Here is a 27983-nt window from a genome sequence, read left to right on the forward strand (position 1 = left end):
AACACTGTGATCAACGGCAGCTCTCGAGTCTCAGCATGTCTTCTTGGATCAGGTTTTTCCGGAGTGCTATTGTGTGCTTGTTCAGAGTGCTAATTGGTAATTTATTGGATTATTATTGTGGTTTTCCACCACATTACCAGAAACTTTAACAGTGCAATCATATTCCAGAACTGCAACCTACCCAGAGTGTCTAGAAGTACTGTATTTTGAATGCTATTCTCTTGCGGGGGCAGATAGCACAAAACAGCTAAATGGTAGTAGGTACAGTACTGTACATCTGAGTTCATATATTGCTTAACCCTTAAAGGTGTAGGTTTTTGAACATTCTAAGTTCCGCAACAATTGAAGGTTCTAAAATTCTATGTTGAATTCAATGAACCCAGATATTCTTTAGAACGTTCATTTCCCAACATTCCCGTCACACCGGTGTGACGGTACTCCTTTAAGGGTTAAAGGACAATTCCAGGTGCAAAATGGGGTTAATAACACATGTCTACCGAGTTTGTCTGTTCTCTGGGATATGTTTTCATGCTAATCGAACGTGACCAGTTTGATCACAAACAGCTAATTAGCTTATAACGTAGTCTTCAGGGCACACGTAAAGTAAAAAGAAATTGCTATTTCTATACCACTAACAAGGCTCAAAATAGCACCACACTTCCACTGTAGCATAATGAGGGGTCCTACATGTAAACCAAAGCATTGAGAACTTTGTAAGTGTACAGACTGTTTATTAAAAAGAGTTTAGAATCAGTACCGTAGCGCCATCTTGGGAAAACAGTCACGTGATAGTTCAGCTCGCATTGGTCCGGTCCAACGTTGTGCAACGTGAGCTGAATTGTCTGTCTGTTTTCCCAAGATGGCGCCCGCCCGTATACGTGAACGGTGAAACTCCAAGGGGGCAGGCGAATTCCCGGAAGTAGGAGAATCGACGTAGGCTGGAGGGACCACCTCTCTGCTAACTCCCATAGAAGCCCATTCATTCTAGGATTTTTTTGAAATACCATAACTTCATAGAACATATATCCTGTGCCTATATTGTAGCTTCTGTGTAATCCACATAAACACTACAAAGGCAAAACAGACTCCACTACCTCGTCCGTAACGTTGGTTACCCGTAAGAAGAATGGTTAGCTTGTTCGGTTGGAGGGAAGCTAGCTTTGACGTAATCTCTCTTTCGCGCCGTAGGGAGATAACCGTATTGTTTGGATAAGAAGCTCAGTTCACCTTACTGTCTATGACGGTAACTCATGAGCAAAACCTAGCATACACGACCGTTTGTTAAGGTAAAGCATTACACAGAGGCAACCTAATAATTATAAAAAAGTAAACCTAATTTAAAAAAACAAAAACGGCACTTATCATTTCAGAGGTTTTCGATGGATTGACCGTAGGTCGGAAAAGTGGAAAGAACATTAGCTTCAAGGCTATAACTTTTTTGTTTTGTTTTAGCATGACTGTTTTTGAAAATGATCATGTATGGTAGCTTCAACATTAACACGACTTGGTGAGGATGATATTAATAATAATACGTAAATAAATGTTTAACTTTGATGACTTTGAAGGCGAAGGAAGTGTGAGAAGAATTTCTGTGTATCTATCATATAAGTTACAAGATTCAGTTCGATGGCTAACGTCACAAAGTTAAAGGAGAATTCCGGTGTGATATTGACCTAAAGTGTGTTGAAACATGATACCGAGTGTGAACATATGTCTCATAGCCCATCTCGGCTTGTCCCCTGCACTCCAAAATCTGGCGCTAGTTAGCCGATGCTACCAACAGCTTTTTCAATAGTGGTGCTTCGGCATCGGGCTAGCCATGCAAATAAATCACTGTTTTACACCATTTACGAGGCTCAATGTATCTCCACACTTCATTGGTAGACTTCCGAGGGCCCTGACATTTAAAACGAGACATTGAGAACTTTGAAAAAGCACTGGTAGTTTTACTTACAAGACGATTTATGCAGACAGTATCTTCACGAAGTTTAGCGTTTGCAGCCATCTTGAATTTAGTCACGATAAGTTGAGCGACGAGTAAGAATGAACAGGTATGATAAAGGATCAGATTCCAAAAATAATTCTGTGGAAATGCATGGATTCCAGTTGCTGCTACTGGAAGAAACTGGAATCCATGCATTTTCACTGAATTATTTTTGGAGTTTTCACCGAGGAGAAAACGGAAAGCTAGTCAGCTCGACTTAGCCAAGAGGAGTTTCAAAAGACTTTGCCAGCGAGTAGCCTGCTCGGCCGCCCTGTGTGCACTGTTGGAACGAGCTCCGATCTCCGGAATCACCTGCTTTGATTTGACGACTCACCAGCCCGCCAGAACTGCGTGGCCACGGCGAGGACGACATTGACCAGCACTACGGTAGTGAGTTTTCTTTTGTTTGCTGCGCCACAGCGCGAAACGGCCATTTTGTTTAAGGTCTCTCCGCTCCCCAGCAACGCTACAGGCCTGCATCATTCCCTCTCTACAAACGACGATTTGTTTGGTACCCATTTCATTCATAAGTGAATTTATTTAGTTAGATGCCGGCTTAGGTTTAGGTTATTGAAACTGAAAGTGACTCAGAATAACCCGGATCCTTAAAAGGAATCGAGTTTGACAGGCCTAGTGGCCACGGCGAGGACAACATTGACCAGCACTACGGTAGTGAGTTTTCTTTTGTTTGCTGCGCCACAACGCGAAACGCCCATTTTGTTTAAGGTCTCTCCGCTCCCCAGCAACGCTACAGGCCTGCATCATTCCCTCTCTACAAACAACGATTTGTTTGGTACCCATTTCATTCATAAGTGAATTTATTTAGTTAGATGCCAGCTTAGGTTTAGGTTATTGAAACTGAAAGTGTGCTTGAAATATTGTTGGACTGAACTCTGGACTGTGTGAATGCATTGCATTGAAAAAAGAGCTGAGCATTCATTTGAATTTATCTTTTACATTTCAGTGTGTATATTTGTAAATATTACATTTTCAGTAAATAGTTAAAACGTACTTCTTGGATTTATGTCATTGGGTATTTTGATACTGATAGCCTATTGTTGATGGTAATGGTTAGAACATTGTCAGTAGTTTAATTCAAAGTCATATTATATTGGTGCATATGATATTTCATTTGTTATTGATTACCCTGGTAATATGTCTAGCTATTTAAAAGGTTAAAATAGTGATGTAACTTTAAAAGCCCAATTTCATTTAAAAATACAGAAGACATTTGAACACATTTAGAGTTGATTTAATTTAGCTTTATACTAGCCTTATAGTTACTTTATTGACATTTGCAGAAGTGGTAGAGCTTAATGGGAGCTAATTTGCTATAGCCTACATATATTGCTAGGGCTAATGCTTACAGGTAATAATTAGTGAATTACATTAGTGCATTAATTAACATTAGAGAGAGAGATCTCTCGCTATCAGAAGAATTCGGGAGCGCACTCCAAACTAATAGCTAGATACGCTAGGGGGTGCTACATGAAGGACCTGCTGATAAGGGGAAGTATATTAAGCTCAACATATGTGGTATATACTGTATGCTGTACCTTGCTGTGCATTTAGCATACAGTATGCACATAATCTGCAAACTGCAGAGAGTTACAACTGCAGATAAAAAGACCATGAACAGGATGCTGGCGATCATGGACTATGACCACCACCCTACACAGCAAAAAACAAAAAAGCATGTTCAGTGGCAGACTTCTATCACTTCCATGCTCAACGAACAGGTTGAGGAGGTCCTTTGTCTCCAGGGCCATCAAACGTTTCAATGCCACACAAAGGGGGACGGGAGAAGTGGACTTGTCCTTGTCCTGCCTCTCTCAGCCCCTACCACTATCACTTTGCTGTCCATCAGACTATTTCACAGGCTATATTAGCCCTACAACCTGGACTGTTGGGGGAGTGGCCCCCGGGGACCAAACAAAATATTTCCGTAGATGAGTGGTAAAAAAAAAAAAATGACAATCCCTATATGACCCTATGTGTGGCTGCCGTAGCTAGTAAAATTCGCTTGCAGTGTGTGTGTGTGTGTGTGTGTGGGGGGGGGGTGGTATATATATGATGTTGGGGGGTGTTGCAATTCCCCCCCAGAGAATTAACCCATGAAATTACACAATGTAGCTTAAATGTTATTCTATTGCTGTAAGTGGCTCTGGATAGAAGTGCCTGCCAAATAAATAAATGTAATTGTAACTGTAGTAAAGTGAGGCTTTGTTTGGGTGATTCAGACAAGGGCGTAGCACAAGATCCTGGGCCCCTGCATAGGCAGTCCTGATGTGCCCCCATGTTCCTCAACCCAGGTAAAATGAAATATATTCTAGACTTTTCAAGGGCCCTCTCTCCCCTTGGGCCCCTATAATCAGTAGTGGTTTTACCCCCAGTCCAACGCCCCTGGATTCAGAGGGCACTCAGGCATGCTATGCCAGCACAGGTAAAGAGCAGGGCAACTCTGCACTGTACTTTGTCTTCCTCATCACAGCATGATGATCAGCTTATCATATATTTACACAACCCTGAATTTCAGTCCAGACAGACGCTCAGTAACTCCAGCAGAAGCAAAGACTCAAGCAGATTGACATATAGCTACTATTACTATCTCTCAACCCTGCTCAAGTCGAGAACTACCGCCCTGTCTCACTCCTGCCTTTCCTATCCAAAGGCATTGAACGAGCAGTCTCCAAACAGGTCTCTGACTTCCTTTCACAGAACAACCTTCTGGATCCAAATCAGTCTGGGTTCAAAAGCGGCCACTCTACCGAAACGGCTCTGCTGTCTGTAACAGAAGCCTTAAAAGAAGCCAGGGCGACCGCTCGGTCATCAGTACTCATTCTGCTTGACTTATCGGCTGCCTTTGACATGGTTAATCACCGCATCCTTCTCTCTATACTCGCTAACATGGGAATCTCCGGTTCTGCTCTCTCCTGGTTTGAATCCTACCTCACAGGATGCTCGTTTAACGTATCATGGCTTGGTCAGCTATCTGCACCTCACCATCTCACCACAGGGGTCCCCCAGGGCTCAGTGCTGGGCCCCCTTCTCTTTGCTATCTACACCACCTCCTTGGGACAGATTATCCGTTCGCATGGCTTCTCATACCACTGCTATGCAGACGACACACAGCTCTATCTGTCCTTTCCACCTGATGACCCCTTGGTTTCAGCACGGATCTCGGATTGCCTCTCAGACATAGCTACATGGATGAAGGCACACCACCTCCAGCTGAACCTCTCAAAGACTGAACTGCTGGTCCTCCCAGCTAAACCTACCATACACCACAACATCAACATCAAACGAGTTGTTCTCGACAACCAACTAAACTTCTCAGATCATGTTGCCTCAGTCGCCCGGTCATGCCGTTTCGCACTCTACAACATACGGAAAATCAGGACTTACTTGACTCAAGATGCTACCCAACTTCTGGTTCAGGCAATAGTCATCTCACGACTCGACTACTGCAATGCCCTCCTGACAGGTCTCCCAGCCTGCGCAGTGAAACCACTTCAGATGATCCAGAACGCGGCGGCGCGCCTGGTCTACAACCAACCCAAAAAGGCACATGTTACCCCGCTGCTCATCCAGCTACACTGGCTACCTATGGCGGCCCGCATCAAATTCAAGGCTCTAACACTTGCCTACAAAGTAGTCTCCGGTTCTGCTCCCACCTACTTGAATGCCCTCATACAGACATACACTACCTCCAGACCGCTGCGCTCCTCAGACGAACGACGTCTAGCTCTACCACTGGTACGCTCAAGCCAATCCAAACTTTTCTCATCTGTTGTTCCTCGTTGGTGGAACACACTGCCAGTTCCTACAAGGGCAGGGACATCCTTCTCCACTTTCAAAAAACTCCTGAAGACCCAGCTCTTTAGAGAACATCTCCTCTCATAGCAACACTTACAACAAGTCTTACTGATCCTAGCACTCACCAGCCGTCTTGAACTGACACGCAACTGTTAAAAACAGCACTCACTGATTCACTTATTCTTACTGTACTCTAATGTTTTTGTCCTAAAATTGTTTGACAATTGCTCTAAAACTTAAACTGTTTACCATGTTGTTAGTCGCTTTGGCTAAAAATGCGTCAGCCAAATGTAATGTAATGTAATGTAATGTAATGTAAATGATTTATTACATTTTCACACACACCCATTCAAGCTGCGCCACAAAATTGCTGTTACTTCAAACGAATTTTGTCAGTTGCTATTATTTGCAGTTTGCTATCTATTAAAAAAAATTGCTCAAGTTGTTTCACACTTTCTCATGATTTTTTATTTAGCTAGAATGATTGATATTGCATATTTCACTTACAAATCTATTAATTAAGGGCCAAGCAATTGTGTTTCTATCATTTCTTCCCTATTATTATGACTGCCACACAGCGAAGCAGTGGTTATATAGGTTGAGACCACACTTTTTTATATGTTGGTCTTATGGGGCCATATCAACCAATCCCATAACCACTCATTTCATGTATAGCGCCACCTAGTTACAAATGAAAAAGCAAAAATTAGGTGTTGTAATTGCAGGTATCTCAGGCTGACATGGTAAAAACTGCTCAACATTTGTAGGATCATTATGACACCCTCTGATTGCATGCCAAGTTTCATGGAATTCCGTTCATGGGGGACCATACAATACATGAATATATGTGTACATGGGGTAGCCATGGCCTACTGGTTAGGGCTTCGGACTTGTAACTGGAGGGTTTGCCGGTTCGAACCCAGACCAGTAGGAACGGCTGAAGTGCCCTTGAGCAAGGCACCTCACCCCTCACTGCTCCCCGAGCGCCGCTGTAGCAGGCAGCTCACTGCGTCGGGATTAGTGTGTGCTTCACCTCACTGTGTGTTCACTGTGTGCTGAGTGTGTTTCACTAAATCACGGATTGGGATAAATGTAGAGACCAAATTTCCCTTATGGGATCAAAAGAGTATACTTATACTATACTTATACTTAATGTTGGACTACTTTTTGCACTTTCACCATGACACTCACTCTCTTGAACACCTTGTCAGGCACACATGGTTGGACTACTGTTTGCACCTTCACCATGACACTCACTCCCTTTAGCACCTCACCAGTCCCGGCCCTGTCACTACAAGCGTCTTATGCTTGATCTCCCTCAAGCACATTGGACTTTCTAAATTTAACTTACAGTATATAGAGTATTTAGTATTTAGTTTTGTTAGTTTTCTTATCTGTCTTATCTTCTACTGTCTTTATTGTACAGTGGAGTTTAGTTATATGTTTATACTTATACTTATGTTTACCATTTCTGCTGTAAGTGCATGTTGTGTGTTATGTCTGTATGCTACTGAGACCCTTGAATTTCCCCTTGAGGATCAATAAAGTATCTATCTATCTATCTATCTATCTATCTATCTAATAGGGCTAGGCTACGACTTATGCATGTCTGAAGTTTTGTGAATCCACCGATAAATAGGGATTACATAACTTATGACTGCATACCGATATTTTGAGTGTTTCCGAAGACGTGCCTTCAAATTCTTGAAGTGAAAGTAAAACCCAAAAACTTCCAAGTACCCCTGACCATATGCCCCTGGCTGCAGCTTGCAGATCGGAGCTGGTCTCAATGTGGGGCGGAGCTCAAGTCAACGTTGAGCTCAGCCCACCTTCAGCACGTCATTCCATCAAAGATTGTTATGGCGGAGCAAGATACTTCCAGAGCCTGTCTACGGAGAGCCTTGCCACTCCGTATTAAGTCCCATTGTACCGAATTTTGGATGCAGTTCCACCAGAGTTCCACTGGGGGCGATCGCCATGAGTGCAGAATGAATGGAAGTCAATGGAGCTAGACGGCTAAAATTGTCTCTTTCACCTGATTGTCGTTGACAAATCTCAGATTTGATTGTAGTTTGTCTACATATAACCTATAACTTCAACATGGGTTATAGGTCAAAAGTTGAATGAACGAGTACTTATGTCCTTTTGATTTCTTACAGGTTGGGTCGTTGTTGCACATGACACGCTAGCATTGTGCTAATGAATGACGTCATTGACACATTTGAAAGGCTTTTAAGAACAATTAAGTGACTTTAAAAAAATATAATACTCAACCAAGTGTATTTTCTTTGCCTCCCCTTTCGAATACAATACTCAAATTACTTGAAAAAAAATTATATCCCGAGAAAAGTGGATTTTGAGGGGTACAGCTCCATAGACTTCCATGCATTCTGCACTCGTGGACGAGCGCCCTCATGTGGAACCACAGAAGGAACTGCAACCAGTTCAGAAACTGGAAGTTTTCCGAGAGTGGCAGTTCTCCCCTTATTAGACATTCTCTGATACTTCGTTGTAGTTCATGTCTATGGGCGCGAAATGGGGATCAAATCCTGTCTGCATAAAGAGGCGTGTCGATGACGTATTGATGAGCGTACGTTGCAACCGGCCAACAGCAGCGGCATAAATAACCGGCGCACACCTGATATAAAGTCGATTTTCTCCAGACTGGAATGCTCAAAAATGCTAAAAATGTACCTGAAATGTTCAGAAGGGTTTGATGATCATGAAAACGTGCCCAAAATTCACATTCTTAACTCTATAGAACCAAGACCATATGTGGTAAAATTCTGAGCTATGCCCATAGACTTCAATGGAGCAGTCGCTGCCTCTGCTCTGCATAAAGGGGGATTTTGACCCCCCCTCGTGCAATCCGGGTTCCCGGAAGTGGCTCCTAATGAAATATCTTGCTCCGCCTTAACAATCTTTGATTCCATGTTGACCAAATTTTACATCCATAAGTCCAAATTCCAAAATAAAACATCTAACTTCATAGAGCTGTCCATTTACATTAAACACTATATTTCTACTCTACACGAATCCGGTGAAACTACTGGAAGTAAGCGGGCGCCATTACTGAGCTGTTGCTGGGTAGCATTGCGCCAGTGCCTCCTATTGGATTCGTTGCGTCCACTGTTCCCGCGATTTACGACTGTCTCACTACTTATTTTATAATGTCGAGTGGGAAAACATGTTCCGTTTTCAATTGTTCCAATAGCAGCAATAAAATTACCAGTTGAAACAAAAAAAAGTGAGATACACAAAATACCCCGGGTGGACTGCCCCTGTCTGGTAGCCTAACGTTACCATACGGTTTGCACAGATAGCAGTTAGCTCTGTGACCGGAGGCCACTGTCTAACATCATCAACCCAACAAGCCATACTGCCTGGCTGTACAGTAGCTGTCATTGATGGTGCGTTATCACGGAGGTTTGTTTACATACCAGTAACAGCTCAGTAATGGCGTCGCCACAAGATGGCAGCCTCCACAGAACGCTTGTCGGATTTGTGTATACTGTTGAGGTAATAAGAAGGCTGTTAGAACACACACACAATTTGTACTTTTCAAATGCTTTATATAAAGTGAGTTGTTTTCATTTTTTTATCATTAATATATTTTTGTATCTTCCCTGGTGTACTTAACCTGTTTGTATTGTATACACATTTGACTGTATACTGTACCTGTGTGTTCAATAAAAAAAAGAAGCTATGTTCGTCTATTTACCAGGTTTCCATAGGCTATACTGTCTACGACGTTTATTATGAGCACTCACACACACACACATGCACACACTCTATGCCCCGAATGTTTTCAACTGCCCTGCGTATTGATTGAAACTGTCGGGCAGTGTTGTTGATCTGTATTGTTGAAAACTTAAAACAAATGAAATATTCAACCTCATGTTATAAAAGCAAAACTAAACTATGTTTGGGGGAAATATTATAATATAAACTTTTACAGCTATACAGTGCCTATAAAAAGTATTCACCCCCTTGAATATTTCCCCCTCTACTGCTTTTATAAATGAAATCTTGATAAATTTAATTGGTCCCTTTTTACAATAATTTACAAAAAAAACATCTTTAATGTCAAATTGAAAGCAGATTTAAACAAATTCTGATGGTGTTGAGATGGTGTTGACATCTGTTGGAGTTGAAAAAAAAGCTGTTTCCTCTTATATCACATGCATTTCTTAGCATATCTGTTGCCTGTGACTTCCATAAACTTCTTTAATGTTGCATTTTGCTCATTCGTTGTTGACACACTATGGTTGTGACATGCCAGGTGTTACAGTAATACATATTACAGTTTTTCTCGATCGTTTTGATACCTGTGTCAACTCTGACATCGCGTTCTCAAAACAGTTAACACCCGTGTCTGAACAAAAGCACTCTGGACAAAAAAAAAGTATATATATACTAAATAACACATTTTGCTTGCAAAAGGCTGTTACTCTCTCAAAACACTTAAAACATGCAGCAAAAGCAAATCTTGCCTTCAAACACTACAACTTGTTGCCAATTCAAAAACACTCTTTAATCAATCATTACACACTTGACAAAAAAATGCAAAATCTTGTTCTCAAAATGAGCATTTTTGCTATGTCTGTTTCATTACTTTCTCATTTTTCTGGTATCAGAAAAAAACTGTGAAAAGAAAAAATGTACTGAATAAAAAAATTATTTATTCATTCCTCCCAAGATGTAACTGTCATTGACATGTAAGACATACAGCAAACACCTAGCAAGATACTGTACATTTCATTGAACTACAACTTTCATCGAAATAAACCTACAGTAAACACTTTTTGTACAGACTCAGAGATTCAGACTTATGCAAGGAATCTATACCACCTGTGAAAAGATGTTTTCCTTTTGTTTAGTATGGGAAAACCAATAGAGTTTGGGGCTTTTGAATGACACCTGTGCTAACTGTTTTGCAAAAGGGTGTGAGAAATGTGTGAACCCAATGAAAATGTGTGAACACATTCGCAAGAGATGACTTCTGCTCTGCAAAGAAAGTAGTCATGAAGACCAAGTGGGTTCCAGTTTACTTAAGCAGGTAAAAGCAATCGAGAAAAACTGTAAATTCACAAGATGAAAAACTTACCAGAATTATCATGACATGAGGAAGAACTAGAAAACACAGTGACAACCAGAGGGGAATCAAACCTGGTAAGTTACTGTAACTCTTAATGGGGGTTAACTCAGGTAAGTGTAAACCTCCTGATAGAAGAGTATGGCTTCATTCTTATACACCACCATATATTCTGAACCTGATGAAGGCCATGGAAGGAAACATGTTGGCAAGACGTTATCTGTTCTATTATGAACTGGCCCACTAATAAAGCTTTTTATACAAAGAGTATTTTTGCACCACATAGCTCTCTCAGTTTTGGAGGTTTACCACTTATTCTGAGTGAACTCACCTATAAACCTTTGCAACTAAAGCAGATACTTGGAATAGCCAGATCTTACTCCATAAGCGTTACTTACAGAATCCCAAGGCCAAGCCTGATTATGTTTCATAGACTCCTCAGTATTTTATTATCAGGTTTCATCTTGTTTTATCTTATTTTTGTGCAATGTCTATATGTCTAGGGCTGCCTTGTAAAAGAGGCTGAAGGTCTCAATGGGTTTCGCCTGGTTAAATAAAGGTCAAACAAACAAACAAACAAAGGTGAGGACAACATATAGAAAAAGAGTAAGATGAATGTCTGTCAGGCATATTAAAACCCTATGAACAGGTTAACTGCTCACTTCATCTCCAAAAATGGCAGGGGGACTGCAGAAAGTCTGTGCTTCACATATACAAATTACATGTGGGACTTCTTGTTGAGAAAATCATTTTATAAACTGATCTGGATCTCTGATAAGGAAAAGCAAAAGATTATGATGAAAGTCTGAAGTTTAGTTTGAAGATAATGGAATACCCCATCAGCTGAGATTTGCTTAAAAATGGCTCTAGACTGCCACCCCCTGGCAATATCATGCACTGATATCCTAAAGTGTTTGATTCTTATGTGTGTAAGATACGCTAGCAGACGACTGGCCCTGGGTTATCGTCAGCGTTCACAAACAGTGATCTTTGTCTTTAGTCTACCTGTAGCTCTCTCATGCCAGGCCCTGCCTTGCTCCAGGTCAAAGGTAACTCAGGAGTGTTTCGAAAGAAACTTGCGGATGCTCCCGAGGTCAACAATATCGGAGACCTCTGGTCATGCATAATCCCTTTTCACTACCCAGAGTATCTAAGATATTTAATATCCTCTCTTTTGCACTCACTGTCTTGCACAGGCACGCATACACTTCACTTGGTTTAGACTAGTCACTTGTTCCAAATTTGCCGTTGTACAACAGATGTAGAATGTTTGACAAGTCCAGTGGGTCACAGTCTGGACTGAATACTGTAAGCAGCATGGTCGTTCCACTGCTGATTTAGAGCAGTGTTTTTCAACCTTTTTTGTGCCACGGCACACTTTTGACACTTAAAATGTCCCACGGCACACTAACATCCTGTATGAAGAAAAAATAAACATACCATAGCCTAAAATTTCAAATAATACGCAGATATGGCCTTATTGGCTTCTATGCAAGACCTGCTCAATAAAACAAGTGCTCTCTGTTTCATTTGTAGGTGACTATATCTAATTTAATTGTTGTTATGAACTGGATATGTGATGATTCTGTGAATACTGGATATGGGGCCCCCATTGTACAATGCCTGCATACCACAAATAGCGCAATCATACAATCAATGAGAGCATGTGGTTATAAGTTCTTTGATGCAACAGTTGCTTTTCTGGACCAGTGAGTGACATTTGGGTAATTTTCTGCGGCACACCTGATGATCTCTCACGGCACACTAGTGTGCCCCGGCACAGTGGTTGAAAAACACTGATTTAGAGTGTGTGTGACTGATTCTCTGTGGGTAACAGAGTTAACAGACCTACAATCTCTGGCATGTGTTGCAACAACAACTCAGCAAGTCCTCCCAGGCTGTTCAGGTGCCTCATTAAATGTAAGGACACAGTAAAATGCAGGATATAGTGTAACTAAACTGAGATTCATCTCTGGGGAAAGGGAAACATGTACATATCTTAACCCTCCTGTTGTGTTTGCGGTCAAATTTGACCGATTTGACAATTCTTTTCTCTCAAAAAATATTGTGAATTGACTTTGACTATGAGGCTCCATGACTTTGAACACATAAAACAAATTTTGATCATTTCCATAACAATATGGGGCGGTGGTAGTGTAGTGGTTAAGGAGCTGGGCTAGCGTGCAGTAGCCTGAAAGTTGTTGGTTCAATTCCCGGCTTCCACCGTTGTGCCCTTGAGCAAGGCACTTAACCCCAAGTTGCTCCGGGAACAATGTGATCCCTTGTGATATAGCTGACATATGTAAGTCACTTTGGTCAAGAAGTGTCTGCTAAATGTAATGTAATGTAATGTAATGTAATGTAATTTGGGTATATTTCAATTCAAAAATGACCGGCCATTAGAAATTAAAGGCACATGCCCAGTGATCAGATGGACTGTACTGCTTCTGTACTTTATCACACACACACACACACACACTCAATCTCTTCGCTTCTATGCGAGACCTCTATACAAACCTTTCCTTCCCCAATAGAATTTTCCCCTTTCTGACTTGCATGCGCTCAATGAGGCCTGGCGGCCATAAATAGCCAATGGACGTTTAAACTGTTAATATCTAATAGAACTTAAGTTGATACTAAGGTCTATCACAAAATTAGATAATAATATATGTTACTATGGATTTATAACAAGTTATAATGCACCGGTCATTTTTTACTGGGAACATAAAACTAGCAAACATAAAATGAACAGAACAAGCGGGATAAAATAAACAAATGACGTGAAATCATCATAGACTTCACTTTAGACTGTTTAAACAGTTGGGTTCAGACTGTTGGGCTTCACTTCTGTTTAATAGGCTATTTATATATTCACCACTGTTAACAAATCATTATGGGCCTACCGCCTACAACACTTTACTCCCCATGTATTTTCCCAGCACATAAAAAGTTGTTCTGTCAAAATAAACTTACACACACAACTATGCCTGAAGTAATTCTGAATGCACAATAGAAATACATCATTTGAAAGGGGGAAAGAAAACAAATCAGGTTAAAAAGTAAAGCAGATATTTTCCCTGAATGGTGGTTGTAGCCTATCCTACTTAAACTATAATTTTCTGACCTTTGGCTTTGACCTATTCATGGGTTTCATCAGGTCCTTTTCCTCAGGTGTATTAATCAAGCACCATGCAGTCTGCATTGATAATTAAGGTGCTTGATTTTATACACCTGTGGAAAGGGACCTGATGAAACCCATGAATAGACTAGGCAACTCCTTATTGTAAGGCGGGCACACAGCAAATAGGAAATTAAAACATTTTATACAAAATATAGGTTTGACAGACTAATTTAACCTTTTTACACAGAAAAAGATAACCAAAAGATGTGATGTGGGTTCCGGTCAAAACAAATTCATACAATGGATAATAATAATAATAATAATAATAATAATAATAATAATAAGCTTTATTTGTATAGCACCTTTTATACACAGAATGCAGCTCAAAGTGCTTTACATTTGAAGCATGTAACACAATAATAGTCAGTCAGTCATTATCAATCACTTTTCTTCATTGCTGGGGCCGGTTTTGATCCACTCAGCAACATATCAAAAATACAGAAAATGACGTCATAAGACTGGCAGCCTTAACCCTCTTACCCCCCACAAGCACGCCATATGGCAACTGTGGCAAGGAAAAACTCCCATATTCCAGGAAGAAACCTTGAGCAGAACCTGACTTAATAGGGGGAGCCCATCTGCTTCTGGCTGGCTGCGCCCTCCAATAGCAGCTGATGTAGAATAATCTGAAAAAGTAGTCTACAGGATAAGATGAGTTAACTAAAAGCTTTCCTGTACAGGTATGTTTTCAGATCTTTTTAAAAAATATTTACTGAACTCGCCTGCTTGATGTACAGAGGCAGGGTGTTCCATAGTTTGGGGGCATAATGGATAAAAGCAGCTTCTCCACTTTGTTTGTGGAGCACTTTGGGTATGATTAAAAGATTAGAATGGGATGATCTAAGTTTCCTTTGTGGTTGATAAGATATTAAAAGCTCAGAGATATATGAAGGTGCTATGCCATTCAGAGCTTTGTAAGTAATTAACATAACCTTAAAATCAATTCTAGGAAATAGGGAGCCAGTGCAGTTCAGCCAACACAGGGGTGATGTGTTCTCTCTTCTTAGTCTTAGTTAAAAGTCTAGCCGCAGAGTTCTGTATGAGTGCCAATTTCTTTAGATGTTTTTTGGGAAGACCAGTGAAAAGTGCATTACAGTAGTCTAACCTGCTAGTGATAAAGGCGTGAATTAGTTTTTCTGCATCTTGTTGAGTTAAAAAGGGCCGCACTTTGGCAATGTTTCTCAAGTGGAAATAGGTTGTCTGAGTAACTTTACTGATATGGGGCTTAAAACTTAACTCTGCATCTAAGATGACACCGAGGCTTGTTACTTTTGGTTTGACCTGGTGCGCCAAGTTCCCCAGTTTACTAAGAATAATATCTTGCTTTAGTTTTGGTCCAACCAAAAGTACCTCTGTTTTGTCATCATTTAGTTTCAAAATATTGTTGCTCATCCACTGATTAATGGAGGTTAGGCATGCAGTCAGGGAGCAAAGGCCATCTGGGTTAGTTGGCTCCACAGAAATATACAATTGGGTATCATCTGCGTAGCTGTGGAAGTTTACATTATGCTGAATTATGACGTTTCCCAATGGAAGCATATATAGAGAAAATAGCAGGGGACCAAGCCAGCTCCCCTGGGTCACACCAAAAGGCAAGTCATGTTTTTCAGATACATGATCTCCTAGACTGACATAAAAATCTCTGCCAGTAATGTAGGTTTGAAAACAGTTTAGAGCATTATCAGAGAGACCCACCCACTTCGCAAGGCGGTGAATTAGGATGCTGTGATCAATGGTGTCAAATGCCACACTCAAATCCAGAAGAATAAGGTTGAGACTTTGTTTGAGTCAGTAGCCAGTCTGAGATCATTGACTATTTTTACAAGAGCCGTTTCTGTGCTGTGATTTGATCTAAAACCTGATTGGAATTTTTCAAGGATACTGTTTTCGTTGAGGAAGGTATTTAACTGATTACAAACAACTTTTTCAAGTACTTTGCTCAAGAACGGTAGATTTGATATAGGCCTGTAGTTGCTCAGATTGGTATGGTCAAGATTTGACTTTTTAAGTAGGCCTAAAGGTTTCACAACAGCGGTTTTAAAAGCAGTTGGAAATATACCTGTTTCTAATGAGGTATTTATTACCTTGAGAATAAAGGGAGCTAAGCTATCATATACTTTTTTGAGGAATCTAGTAGGGATTGGATCTAAAACACATGTTGAGGAGCCGGTTTGAGTTATAATTTTACCAAGCTCAGATTGAGTAATAGTGCTAAAGGACCTTAATTTTGGGGGGCTGTTTTTGGGTGTACTATCAACCATATTACTTGTGTTACCAATAGCCTCCCTTATAGAAATTACTTTGTTTTTGAAGAAGTCTGCAAATTCTTCGCATCTTAGAGAGGATGCCTGACTGAGTGTATCAAAAGGTGTTTGATAGCCTATCAATGGTAGAGAACAACACCCTAGAGTTTCCACTGTTTTCAGCAATTACCTTAGAGAAGTGGTTCCTCCTCATTCCGAATAGCTCTATTATAATTTGCTATTTTTTCTTTTAGAATGGCACGGTGAACCTGTAACTTAGTTTTTCTCCATGTTCTCTCAGCTTTTCTACATGATCTTTTTAGATCATGGATATTTTCGTTCATCCAAGGTGTCAGTTTGCTACAGGGCCTTTTTTTAGTCTTTAAGGGTGCCACTCTGTCAAGCAGAGCGCCTAATTCACGATTGAGAGCCTCTACCATTTGATCAATGGGATGATGTAAAATATCTAAATTTATGGAGTCTACAAGAGCTATGAACTGCTGTTCTGCTCTAATGTCCAAGAGTCGCGATTTGATTGCAAGTTCGGGATGAATTTTTGGAGTATGTAGTACTATATTAAAAGATACACAATGATGATCAGAGATATTTATATCATTTACTGATAAGTCTGTGACTTCTATCCCTCTAGAAATGACTAGATCGAGGGTGTTGCCAAGGTTGTGGGTGGGTCCTGTAACATGCTGCTTTAGCTCTAAACTGTCCAACACATTAAGGAACTGGCTTTAGCATCAGTTGTCTTATTGACATGAATATTAAAGTCGCCATTTACAATTATCCGATCATAGCTAGTGATGATGTAGTGGTCGAGAAAGCCAGTCCATAGTTTAGGAGGGCGGTATATGGTTAATAGAAGTACAGCTGGGTCAGCCTTCAGAGTGAGGGCAATATACTCAAAGGAAGCGAATTCGCCAAAGTTGACTCTAGTGCAACTATATTTGTTTGAGAGAATGGAGGCAATTCCACCACCTCGTTTGCCTTGTCTAATTGAGTGGAAGAAATTATAATTTGGGGGACAAGTTTCAACAAGAACAGCTTCGCTGTCTGAAGTCAGCCAGGTTTCAACATAGCCTATATTGGTTCAAAAGCAATTGTTCAAAAGTTAGTTTAGACTAATTCGACCAGAGCGCGTAAATTATTCCGTCCTACTGCGGCCGGTCTCTTCACATTTGCAGTTATTTGCAACACCCGGTCGGTGGCAGTGTTCAGCTGACTGGCAGAGTCTCGGCATTGGTCTCACAGCAAGACGCATTTTGTAGCAGTAGAACGCAACTGACAGCGAGCGGGGGAGGACGTAGCCAAGCAGTCTACCAACCTACCAGTCCGCCGCCCAGAAATACGATTTCTATCATTATTCGTATGCATATCTGTTGTCTAAAACAGGGAGGACGTATTCGTTTGCTGAGCAATATCGAGCTCAACAAAGCAACACTTTAATCATAGATAATATTTAATAATAGAGGAATAGTCATAATCTGACAAGAAGACATGGCCACGACAACCTGTACGCGATTTACAGACGAATTTCAGCTCTATGAGGAACTTGGAAAGTAAGCAGTTTTTTGCTTTTGGGAGACAGTGGTTGACATGTATTTGTTGTATGTGTGGGCACGTGTCGTTTCTTTTAGTGTGTGCAAGACAGTGAACAGAACCAGGTAACGTTAACGTTAGCTCAGCTGGGTGTTAATGTTGGAAGTACAGCTAACGTTAGCTAGGGCAGCTAGCTCGATATGTGGCTGGCCATCAAGCAAGCAGTGGGAGCACTAGCAAGCGTTAACGTTAATGGCCATTAAGGGGAGTGTCAACTCACTGGGATTTGAAAACACTCACATGAAGAACACACCACAAGTCAGACAGCCATGGAGATCGTCATTTGTTTGTATACTACAATCAATGTACTTATTGGCATGACACAGTCAAAAAATTAGAAGACAAAGATATAGTAAAGCTAGCAAGTCCTTTGGTATACAACGGTGGTCGCAGTGCAACGCCCCTTTCAGAACCACTTGCTAGCCAGCGTTAGCAAACGTTAGCTGGCTAAAGCTATCACCTTCCCTGCTCAGCTGGCTGACACTGGTTGGGGTTGCGGGACATGACATTTTGAGCTGTCAAAAAGAAAACCTGTGCTCTAGGTCAGGTGGTCACTGGGTGCTTGGGATCCTATGCTAACTTACATGCTGTTGACATTAAACTTTTACGATATTCTTCAATTCCCTGTACACATTTGGTGGAGGAGATGTGTTTATTCACATGCACGATGAATATATAAATGAGGACAGATAGCAAACGTTAGGTCACCATAACATGAGATTTATACCTTTGAGCTATGTTTTATGTCGGTCAGCCAAGTTGGCATTGGTCAGTGGTGCACATTCTCCTCTGCATGCGCTTTTCTTGTGACAGCGCATGCAAGCGGACAAACAACAAAAGCACAATGATTGCGAAATTCTCTCCCCTAAAATTGTTGCTGTGAACAAACTTAAATCATACAAGCGACACAATAAAAAGTGGCGACTTTAAGCAGACTCATAATTAGGAATAACAGCCTACAGTTTCATTTTACAACGACTTTGGTTAGTAGTAAAATACAGTTTGTTTCTCTTCTCTCTTTTGTTTTGTTAAAGCTGTGTAGGTTAGTTGGTAATCAAGTTAGAATGTCTACTAAATGTGGCGATATAGACATGTTTGTGCTTAGAAGGAAATAAAGAGCCTGAGGATATATGAATCAAATATATATCATGTGTGACTGTGTCTGGACATAGACTTGTGTTGCTTGTGTGTACGTGTATGTGTGTGTGTGTAGGGAGAGAGAGAGACTCCTTATTTCCCAGTAGCTCCAGTAATCCCAGCAATGCAGGGAGAGGTGCTAGTGTGTTGGGACTGGTGCCATGTGGCTCTCCACCCACTGGAGGCTTGTGTGTGTGTGTGTGTGTGTGTGTGTGTATGTGCGTGCGCGTGTGTGCGCGTATCGGTCATAATCTTCAGACACGCTGCAACACAGCACAAATATTGAGTATTGTTGTTATATAGGAGCAAGCTGATTTCGTCTAAAACTTTTTCAAAGTACGCAGCCTAGATCTGTGTTTTTTTTGTTTCCATTATGTTTAATTTCAATGTAAAGCCTCATACCAGTGCCATAGAGTACCCTGATGTGCCACTATTTGTGTATGTGTGTGTGTGTGTGTGTGTGTGTGTGTGTGTGTGTGCGCGTGTGTGTGTGTGTGTGTGAGAGAGCATGTGTTTGTGTATGTGTGTGCAATGTGTGTGTGTGTGTGAGAGAGAGTGTGTGTGTGTGTGTGTGTGTGTGTTGGCATGTTCTCTCCCTCCTTCTCTTCCAGTTTCTCTATGACATCTCTCCTGTATTTATGTAGCATTCATTTATATCCAACAAGGTTATTGATTGCTCTGGGTATTGTGCAATATTCTGCTGTTATATTTTGCAACTTTTGTGCTGTTGTGTTGTGCAACTATTTTGCTTAAAAAAACAAACAAACAAACAAACAAACAAACAAAAAAAACCCCACTAACCCCAGTTCTCTGATTTTGCTGGCACAAAACAACGGTAATGGAAATAGTCTATTATGCTGAAAGACCACGATGGTATTTTTCATTAATAGAATAACTGCCCAAATTAACTTATGGAGGATTGATGGCCTATTGCCAGACACACTCTCTCTCTCTCTCTGAACAGGCGACCACACACTGAACAGGAGGCTGTCAGTTCTCAGAAGCACTGCATTTCTTTGTTTGTCTTTGTTAAACCATCATGATCAACAATATTCTTTCTTTTAATCAGCTCTTAGCTCAGGGGTGGGCAAACCTTTTGGCTCAATGGCCACATTGGGTTTTGAAAATTGGCCGGCGGGCCGCACAACAACCCCCCCACGCCACACGCATAAAAAAAAAAAATACATTTTTTATAGCCTATAATTTAGTATGAAAAGTATTTGTTTTAAAATATTAATTGCTTAAAAATACTGCTAATTTTATGCTGTTTAACAATGATGAAAGTGCTTGGCGGGCCGGATCCAGCCCGCGGGCCGCAGTTTGCCCACCCCTGTCTTAGCTTATCGTACATGCCAATTTGTGCCACAGGCAGCTGGATTGACAATATGCTTGGCGTGTGTATGCCCAGCGGAGCAGGCTGGCAGAGATTATGCCCGTTGTTCCGTAATCCCTCCTCGCCACTTTCTCACTGGCTTTTGGGGAAATCAAATGCCACACAAACTGGTGGTCCATTAGCCAGCTTATGGGGCTCAGCCAAAGCCAAACCACACACACCGTTTCTCTGTGTAAAAGTGGGAAAAAGTGGGCTATCCTTAGTATTTGACCTCATCCTATTGCTTGCCACAGGTAGAAAGCCTTCATGGAAAATGTGGGATATTTTAGGCGGCTTAATTGGTTTTATGCAGATAGGACAGTTTTGAGTGACAGGAAGTGAGTGGGAGAGAGAGTCCCACACTTAATGGCGCTGTCTAATAGCGACATGCAGCAGCAGTTGCAGTTGCAGTTGCAATTGCAGTTAGCAGTTGCAGGTGTAATGTTTGTTAGAGAAGGGGGTGGGATCAGGAAATGACTGGCAGCCCCCCCCCCCCCCCCCCATTCCTCTTCAATGAATGAACAGAGAACAGTTGAACACTTGATCTGGGACCGTTGTGTATTGCTAGGCAACAAGTGCTATTGGGGGAGTAAGACACTAGATAGGGTGCATTATGAGGGGAGAACTATTTTTTTAATTATTATTATTTGAGAAGTGTAAAAGACATATTCATTAATACTTGGAATAATTTGAAAGGTCTTATCGCACATTTCGGGCGTAGGGTTTTAAGAGGCTGGCACTTAAAAGTACATTTTGGCTTTTTTGTATGATGAGGGAATAAGAATGACCAAAAAGTAGGGTTAGGTTTTACGCTATGACAATATGATATGAAGCTATTTTAAAAAAGGAACCAGAGAAATGAAAGGAGGACAGTTAGAACGTATGAAAATAAGTTAAACTTTAGAGTTTAACCTTTAAAGAGCTTGAAGGTTTAAAGAGAGTTAGATGAGTTCTGTGTGATTAACTGCAACTTACTGCAATATGAAAATATCACAGTTTTGGAAAAAAAAGTAGGCGAAATGTACCCCTAACTTTCAAATGACAAAGTAATGGATCAGTTTGGATGAATTAGTCGGGAGATTTTTATATGATAAAGTGTGATTTTATGGATTTTCAATGGTGTGTTTGCCTCCTAAACAAATTGTTGTCATCATGGGGAAATATTTTATGAACTTCAATTTATTTTATACAATTAGGCTATAATTTGTTTTGTTTTTTTTCCAGTGAACTTGGTGGCCCTTTTGCTCCCTGTTGCTTTTGGATGCTATTCTTTCCCTACAGTATTGTGTGAAACGTCCCTCATTAAGTGCTTAATCAGCTTAACACCGTTGTCTGTGAGAAGAAAGATATGGGGAATCCCTCTACTGTATCATGCCAAGATTATGTGGTGTGGTCATTAAATAATGAGACATTAAATAATGTTGTTAATACCACAAGTATGCATTATACCAGCACAAAGAAGTTTCTTCAATACATTTGCATTAGGCTACAGCTTTAGTCTGATTTAATTGTTATTACTATGTTTGTCAACATACTTGGGCAATAGATATGATTCTGTTTAATTTTGTGTTAACTGCATTTTGTGTACTGAACTGAGGGCAAAGAGTGTTGTTTTTGTGTGTGTGTGTGTGTGTGTACGTGTGTCCATGTCCATGTCCCACGTAATGCTTTGCTCTGTGTGTTCTTCTAGGGGAGCCTTCTCAGTGGTACGTCGGTGTGTCAAGTTGTGCTCGGGTCAGGAGTACGCTGCCAAAATAATCAACACCAAAAAACTCAATGCAAGAGGTACGTCCAAAACCCAACTATCTATGATAAATGCCTTGGTGGAACTTCTTCAAAGAAAAAAATAATTTGGCCTGAGGGTGTGTGTGTGTGTGTGTGTGTGTGTGTGTGTGTGTGTGTGTGTTTGTGTGTGTGTTTGGGGGGGGGGTGCTGTGGCAGATGCTTTGCAAAGTTCAGATTATGTGGGCTGTTTCTATACATAGGTGTCTTCACTGGAGACAGTTCGACACTCGCAAATGAATTGAATGCGAACAAGTCACACGTGCAGTGCAACCATGGTAACTGTTTTTGAGCCAAATGCCATGGCGATGAGGGAATCCAGCCTGCATCTCCTCTACTGTTACTTCCCCTGATGGCGATGTCAGTGGTGTTGCTTTCTCTCGCGCGCTCTTTTTTTTAAAAATTCTTTTCGACATCCCATAGCAGACCCCCCCCCCCCACTACCAGCACAACTGCCCCCCTGGCTGTAACTGTATCTGCCCACTTACTTTTGCCAGGTGGCAGGAGCCTTTCCCTGTCAGGCTCTGGGCCGCCACTCACACTCATTGTTGTGAGAATGCTCAGGGTGGTTAGGCAGCGGCGCAACGAGGATTCGGTTACCCAGGGGCTTAGCAGAGGGCACCCTTTCGCCAGGAATGGATTGGAGCGAAAGCCGCCGTGGAGCGGAGAGAGGGGGTGGAGATTGTTTGTTTGTTTGTTTGTTTGTTTGTTTGTGTGTGTGTTTGTTTCTGTGTCTGAGTCTCTCTGCCCAGGGAACCGTAAACTCCCAGTGCTCTGGTTACGAGCAGAGCTACCAAGCCCGCTCAGAGCCATGTCCGCTCTGCAGTCTGGAATAGAAATGCATACCCTTCTGCTGAGCTGTCAGCTATGGGCTATGCTTCTGTATTAGAAATAAGCCTGATACTGGACTCCCTCTTGCGACCATACACTGAGCCCAATACCCCAATACCCCAAGGCTTTGTACTTGCAGTTATGCAGTGTGTATGTATATGTGTGTGTATGTGTATTTATTCTCATAAAATGTATAAGCTTAGTAATTACTGCATTGTGGTGTAATAGTCACACTGTAACAGTGTGTGTGTGTGTGTGTTTCTATGTTTACATATACTTAGCCTATGTATGTTTGTAGGCCTGACGTTTTGTTCAGTCAATTGTCTGCTCCTGTGATTCACATGTACATCATAATAATATGCCTGTGTGTGTGAGTTTTGTCCGTGTTTCTGAGCGTATCCAAACATACATGCGTAGGTCGTCCCTGTGTGTGTTTCTGAGCGTATCCTCCTGGGCCACGATCGCCGTGGGAGTGACAGAGAGCACCTTCCCAGAGATCGGATCGCGTGTGGCAGCTTTTAATGGGATTGCAGACATTGACTGATTATACCGCCCACGTAGACACCGCAAGGCCTCAGGGAGCTAATGTAAATCGGAGCAATTGCCAGATTTGAGTGGATTAGAGCCTTTTTGTGTTTGGCTTTTTGTTGTTGTTTTTAATTATTTTTTTATTTATTTGTTTATCTTCTTTTCTGAGTTACCCCCAGGCAAAGTCATGTGTTGGTCATGTGGATGGATTTGAGCATAGTTTGTTTAGCTGCCTGCCCTCTGTGTTTTATATGTATGTGTTATTTATTTATTTGTTTATTTATTTATTTTTGCTGCACTTAGAGGGGAGATGGGAAACGTGGCAGGCATCAGGGCTGTTATAAAACCCACAGAATATGACATGCACGAGAAAATGCTGTGCTGGGCATTCGGTGGTCTGGTGGTTGGTAAAGGATAGGAAGCCAAACTCTATGAGAGAGAGAGAGAGAGAGAGAGAGAGAGAAATATTTCCATTTCTGCATGTATGAGCAGTGTATGTGAATGAGAGAAAGCTGTGCATTTCGGAATGCACATGAGATCTGAGTTGTCTATATATATATATGTGTGTGTGTGTGTGTGTGTGTATACACTGCATGTGGTTAGTTTCTGTGGAATGTGTGTGTGTGTGTACAAACAGCCTAATTAGCAGCTCTGTATGGGCAGTTTGTCATTTATTCATTCATTCAGTCATTCATTCATGCATGCTGTGCATGAATGAATGACTGAACATAGATTCACACACACACACACACAGACACAAACGCACAGACACAAACGCACATACACACAGACACAAACGCACATACACACAGAAAGGCGCATGCACACTCAGAAAGGCGCGTGCATACACACACACACACACACACACACACACACACACACACACACACACACACACACAGTGCCAAACAGCTCAGGCAGTGGAGGCAGCCATGGCACTTGGCAGCTGCAGGCTGTGTGTCTGTGAGCCGACATGCCTGAAGCACGGGACACTCATCTGACCCAAAGGCACATAGAGAGACGGTCATGGCCCCAGCCGTAAACCCACCCACATACACACACACACACACACACACACACACACACACACGCTAATACACACACACTAACACACACAGACTCTCTCTCTCTCTCTCTCTCTGTCACTCACAGACACTCACCACTCACATACACACCCACAGTCTCTCTCTCACACTTACTCACTCACACACACAGACACACACACAGACACACACACAGACACACACATTTACACACTTGCTCACTCAGTCACTTTTTTCTATTTCACTGTGCCATGCAACACTATAACATAATGACACTGAGAGGTTATAGACTACCAAACATAATGAAGGGTGTATTTACTTACACATGCCTTTCCTTTAAAATATGATTCAAAGGTCATACGATTTCATGTCAGTTTCCTTGTTTTGTGGTTGACTTCATATGAATAAGAATTGTGCCATTGCCACAGTACTGTATTGCAGTTGGAAAAGTCCTCCTTGTGAACTAAATTGCTGTGAGTTTGACTTGCCTTTGTTCTCTGCACTGGAAGCACATTGCCTGGTTGGCAGTGGTTTGTGGCACCCTAAGTTACCGTTAGTGTTGAATGTGGTGTGGAGTTTTTATGACAGCTAGCACGTTATGGTTTCTCTATTGAATTGTTGCTACTCTACTGTATAGGGCTTATTTGCAAACACAGCCGCGGCCATATTGTTGATATGACTTTCCAGTTCTATAGGCTAATCTATGTGACAGGTTGAATAGTCTCCTTGTGAATGAAATTGCTTTGCTTTGCTTTGCCTTGCCTTGCCTTGCCTTCGTACTTCTCACTGGAGGCACATTGCAGTGCTGATTTGCAATGGCGGTGGTGTGCCGTGGCCTAAGTTACAGATGTTTATGCGGCGTGGAGTATTTATGACAGCCAGCCCGTTAAGGTCACCTGATAGTGGACGAGGGCTGAGGGGAAGGGGGCGTGGCCGGGGCAACTGCTCCCCTCTGCCAACAGCCAATCGGAGAGCTTGTTTATTGTTGTGAAGAGGTCAGGCAGGGTTGGCAGAGGTCGGCTGTTGGAACATGCTCTGGCGCTGCAGCAGTTGGTGGCCATAGACAAGGTGTGTGTGTGTGTGTGTGGTGGGGGTGTGCATGTGAATGTGTGTGTCTGTATGTGTGGGTGTGAATGTGTGTGTGTAAGTGTGCGTCTGGGTGTGTGTCTGCATGTATGCGACATGTGCGTGTGCGTGTGTGTGTGTGTGTGTGTGTGGTGTGTGTGAGTGACAGTGACTGTGACTGTGGCTGTATATAGTGAGCATGTTAGTGTGTGTTTGTGTGTGGTGGCGGTGTGCATGTGAATGTGTGTGTCTGTATGTATGGGTATGAATGTCTGTGTGTAAGTGCACACATTAATGTGCATGTGGGTGTATGTCTGCGTGTGTGTGTGCGTGTGTGTTCGCGTCTGTGTGCGTGCGTGCGTGCGTGCGTGCGTGCGTGCGTGCGTGCGTGCGCGCGAGAGAGAGAGAGAGAGAGAGAGAGAGAGAGAGAGTGTGACAGAGGCATGAGGATCTAGATGTGTGCCTGTTCCTCACCAGCTGCAGCACAGGGAGGGACTGGCCTGAATTTCCACTCTGCTCCTGCTTGTCTTTTTTTGGACACGACTTCATTGTGTTGGTACTGGCTGAAATGGAGAATCAGGCTAGCTAGGGGCTGGCCTCAAAGACAATCTGGTTTTAGCCAGAGTTTAGTCATATTTGTTTCTCCATGATATTATTGTTTTAGCTATAGGTTGAACAATGCACAAAAATGCACAGACGTGCAGCAAAGCACAAAAAAAAAAAAAAAAAAAACAGTCATTACAATCATGAATGTTTTGTAGCGCAATACATGGTGCAGAAAGTAAAAGGTGATCAAGGTGTACGTGAGTTTACAGCATTAGGAGTTTGTCAGACTTGGCCTTTTATGCACACGAGTAGAGGGTCCCAGTCCCAGTTTGAAATCCTTTTTCTGGTAGCAGAACCCCAGTTGTTGACCAGGCACCATACATTGGGACACTATACTGTACACAGAAATGTCTGTCATGTCAACACATTCGAGATGCAAAAAAAATGCTAGACTCAGCCCTTGTGCCATCCACCCAATTCATCGATGCATATTAGCCATATCAACAGTGGAGATTGATGACATGTAGCGTTTAGCTTTAGCTAACCTATCCAGCTCATGTCCTGCTCAGTGTCACTTTATATACCACAGTTTTGATCCTGACAAGCAATTTGATTGGATGCCAGGCCATTCCACGAGTGCTGTTATTTACTTCAACAACACTAAAGAATTTTACAGCTGCAGGTCTCACTTCACATAACAGATCTAAGCTCCAGTGAGCTTTATCCGTTGGCTAGCAAAGGTGAGCGCTGGGTGCCAGCTCATGGTTGGATCTCACACTACACAAAATTGCTGTCTGAATCCTGTTTGTGTCATAGCGAGACTGCAAGTGTAAGCAGCTCACAACTGTTCAGCCTCCGCTGAATAAGTCGTGACAGGTTTGTTCATTCCTGTCAGAGGCCAATCATATTCAGGCGCTTTTTTTTTTAATTTCAAAATACAAGACACATTGCCAATATTTGAAAATGTGAGTGTTAACATAATGTCAGGTGAAAATTGGCTGGGTATGTGTTGTTATAGTTAACTAGATGGCTGTACAGTTTACCATTTGACTTAGCTACTGATTTTCTTGCATCTCACTGTTCAACACGGGGCGTGTTGCAACGTGAAGCTATCCCCTAGTTGCATCCCTTTATAGAGAAACAATTGAAACTGAGTATGTGGATGTGAAAAAAAGCATGTGATTGTGAGCAACCCAGACATTTGGAGTGGAAACCCTACCCTCGCTGTGGCTTGAATGGTATTCTGCATTATAAGACGCTACGGATAAAAGCAACGGCTAAATGAATGAATGTAAATGTTCACATGTTGAATGTTCATACATGCGAGGCCAGTTGCCTCGACGGTCTCTGTTTTGCCATGACCCTCCGCCTTCTTTTTTATTTTTTAACCTGTTGAGGAGTGAATTATTTTCCTGGTTCCTTCTAGAATTCTACGCAAACGATCTATAGTTTCAGTGTTCTTTATACAGTCTATGAGGAAACTCTCTGAGGGTAATTGTTGCATCATAATGCGGAACTCTCGGTTTGCAAAACATTCTAATCGCATATTTGTGACCGTACTGCTCTTTTTGCCTTTATGTTGATAGGACAGTGAAGAGTGATAAAAAGCAAGTGGCATAGAGGGATGGGGTGGGAGCGGGAAAAGACTTGCGGTCAGATTCGAACCCAGGTCCCCATGGACACTTGGACCTGAACGTGGCAAACGTTACGTGGGTACACGTTTCTGACTGTGCAGAAATGGAATTTTTTTTT

At 41.9% G+C, this 27983-nt stretch overlaps 1 protein-coding gene across 39 annotated transcripts in view; it reads left to right on the forward strand.

The window, feature by feature from the left end:
• The first annotated feature begins 17512 nt into the window (after window positions 1–17512).
• LOC121715812 (calcium/calmodulin-dependent protein kinase type II subunit beta-like) overlaps window positions 17513–27983 on the forward strand; it is a 78816-nt gene continuing 68345 nt past the window's right edge. For 4 of the 39 annotated variants that reach the window (XM_042101759.1, XM_042101754.1, XM_042101758.1 and 1 more), the window contains exons 1-2: window positions 17517–17887; window positions 22127–22221. In XM_042101759.1, coding sequence (XP_041957693.1) covers window positions 17826–17887; window positions 22127–22221 — 157 coding nt within the window. In that variant the 5' untranslated portion in view covers window positions 17517–17825. Of the gene's footprint in view, window positions 17888–22126; window positions 22222–27983 lie in introns of all 39 variants that reach the window. The other 35 variants (XM_042101753.1, XM_042101762.1, XM_042101760.1 and 32 more) reach the window with 20 other exon arrangements.

The sequence above is a fragment of the Alosa sapidissima genome, chromosome 8 (genome assembly GCF_018492685.1).
Source record: "Alosa sapidissima isolate fAloSap1 chromosome 8, fAloSap1.pri, whole genome shotgun sequence".
NCBI lineage: Eukaryota > Metazoa > Chordata > Actinopteri > Clupeiformes > Clupeidae > Alosa > Alosa sapidissima.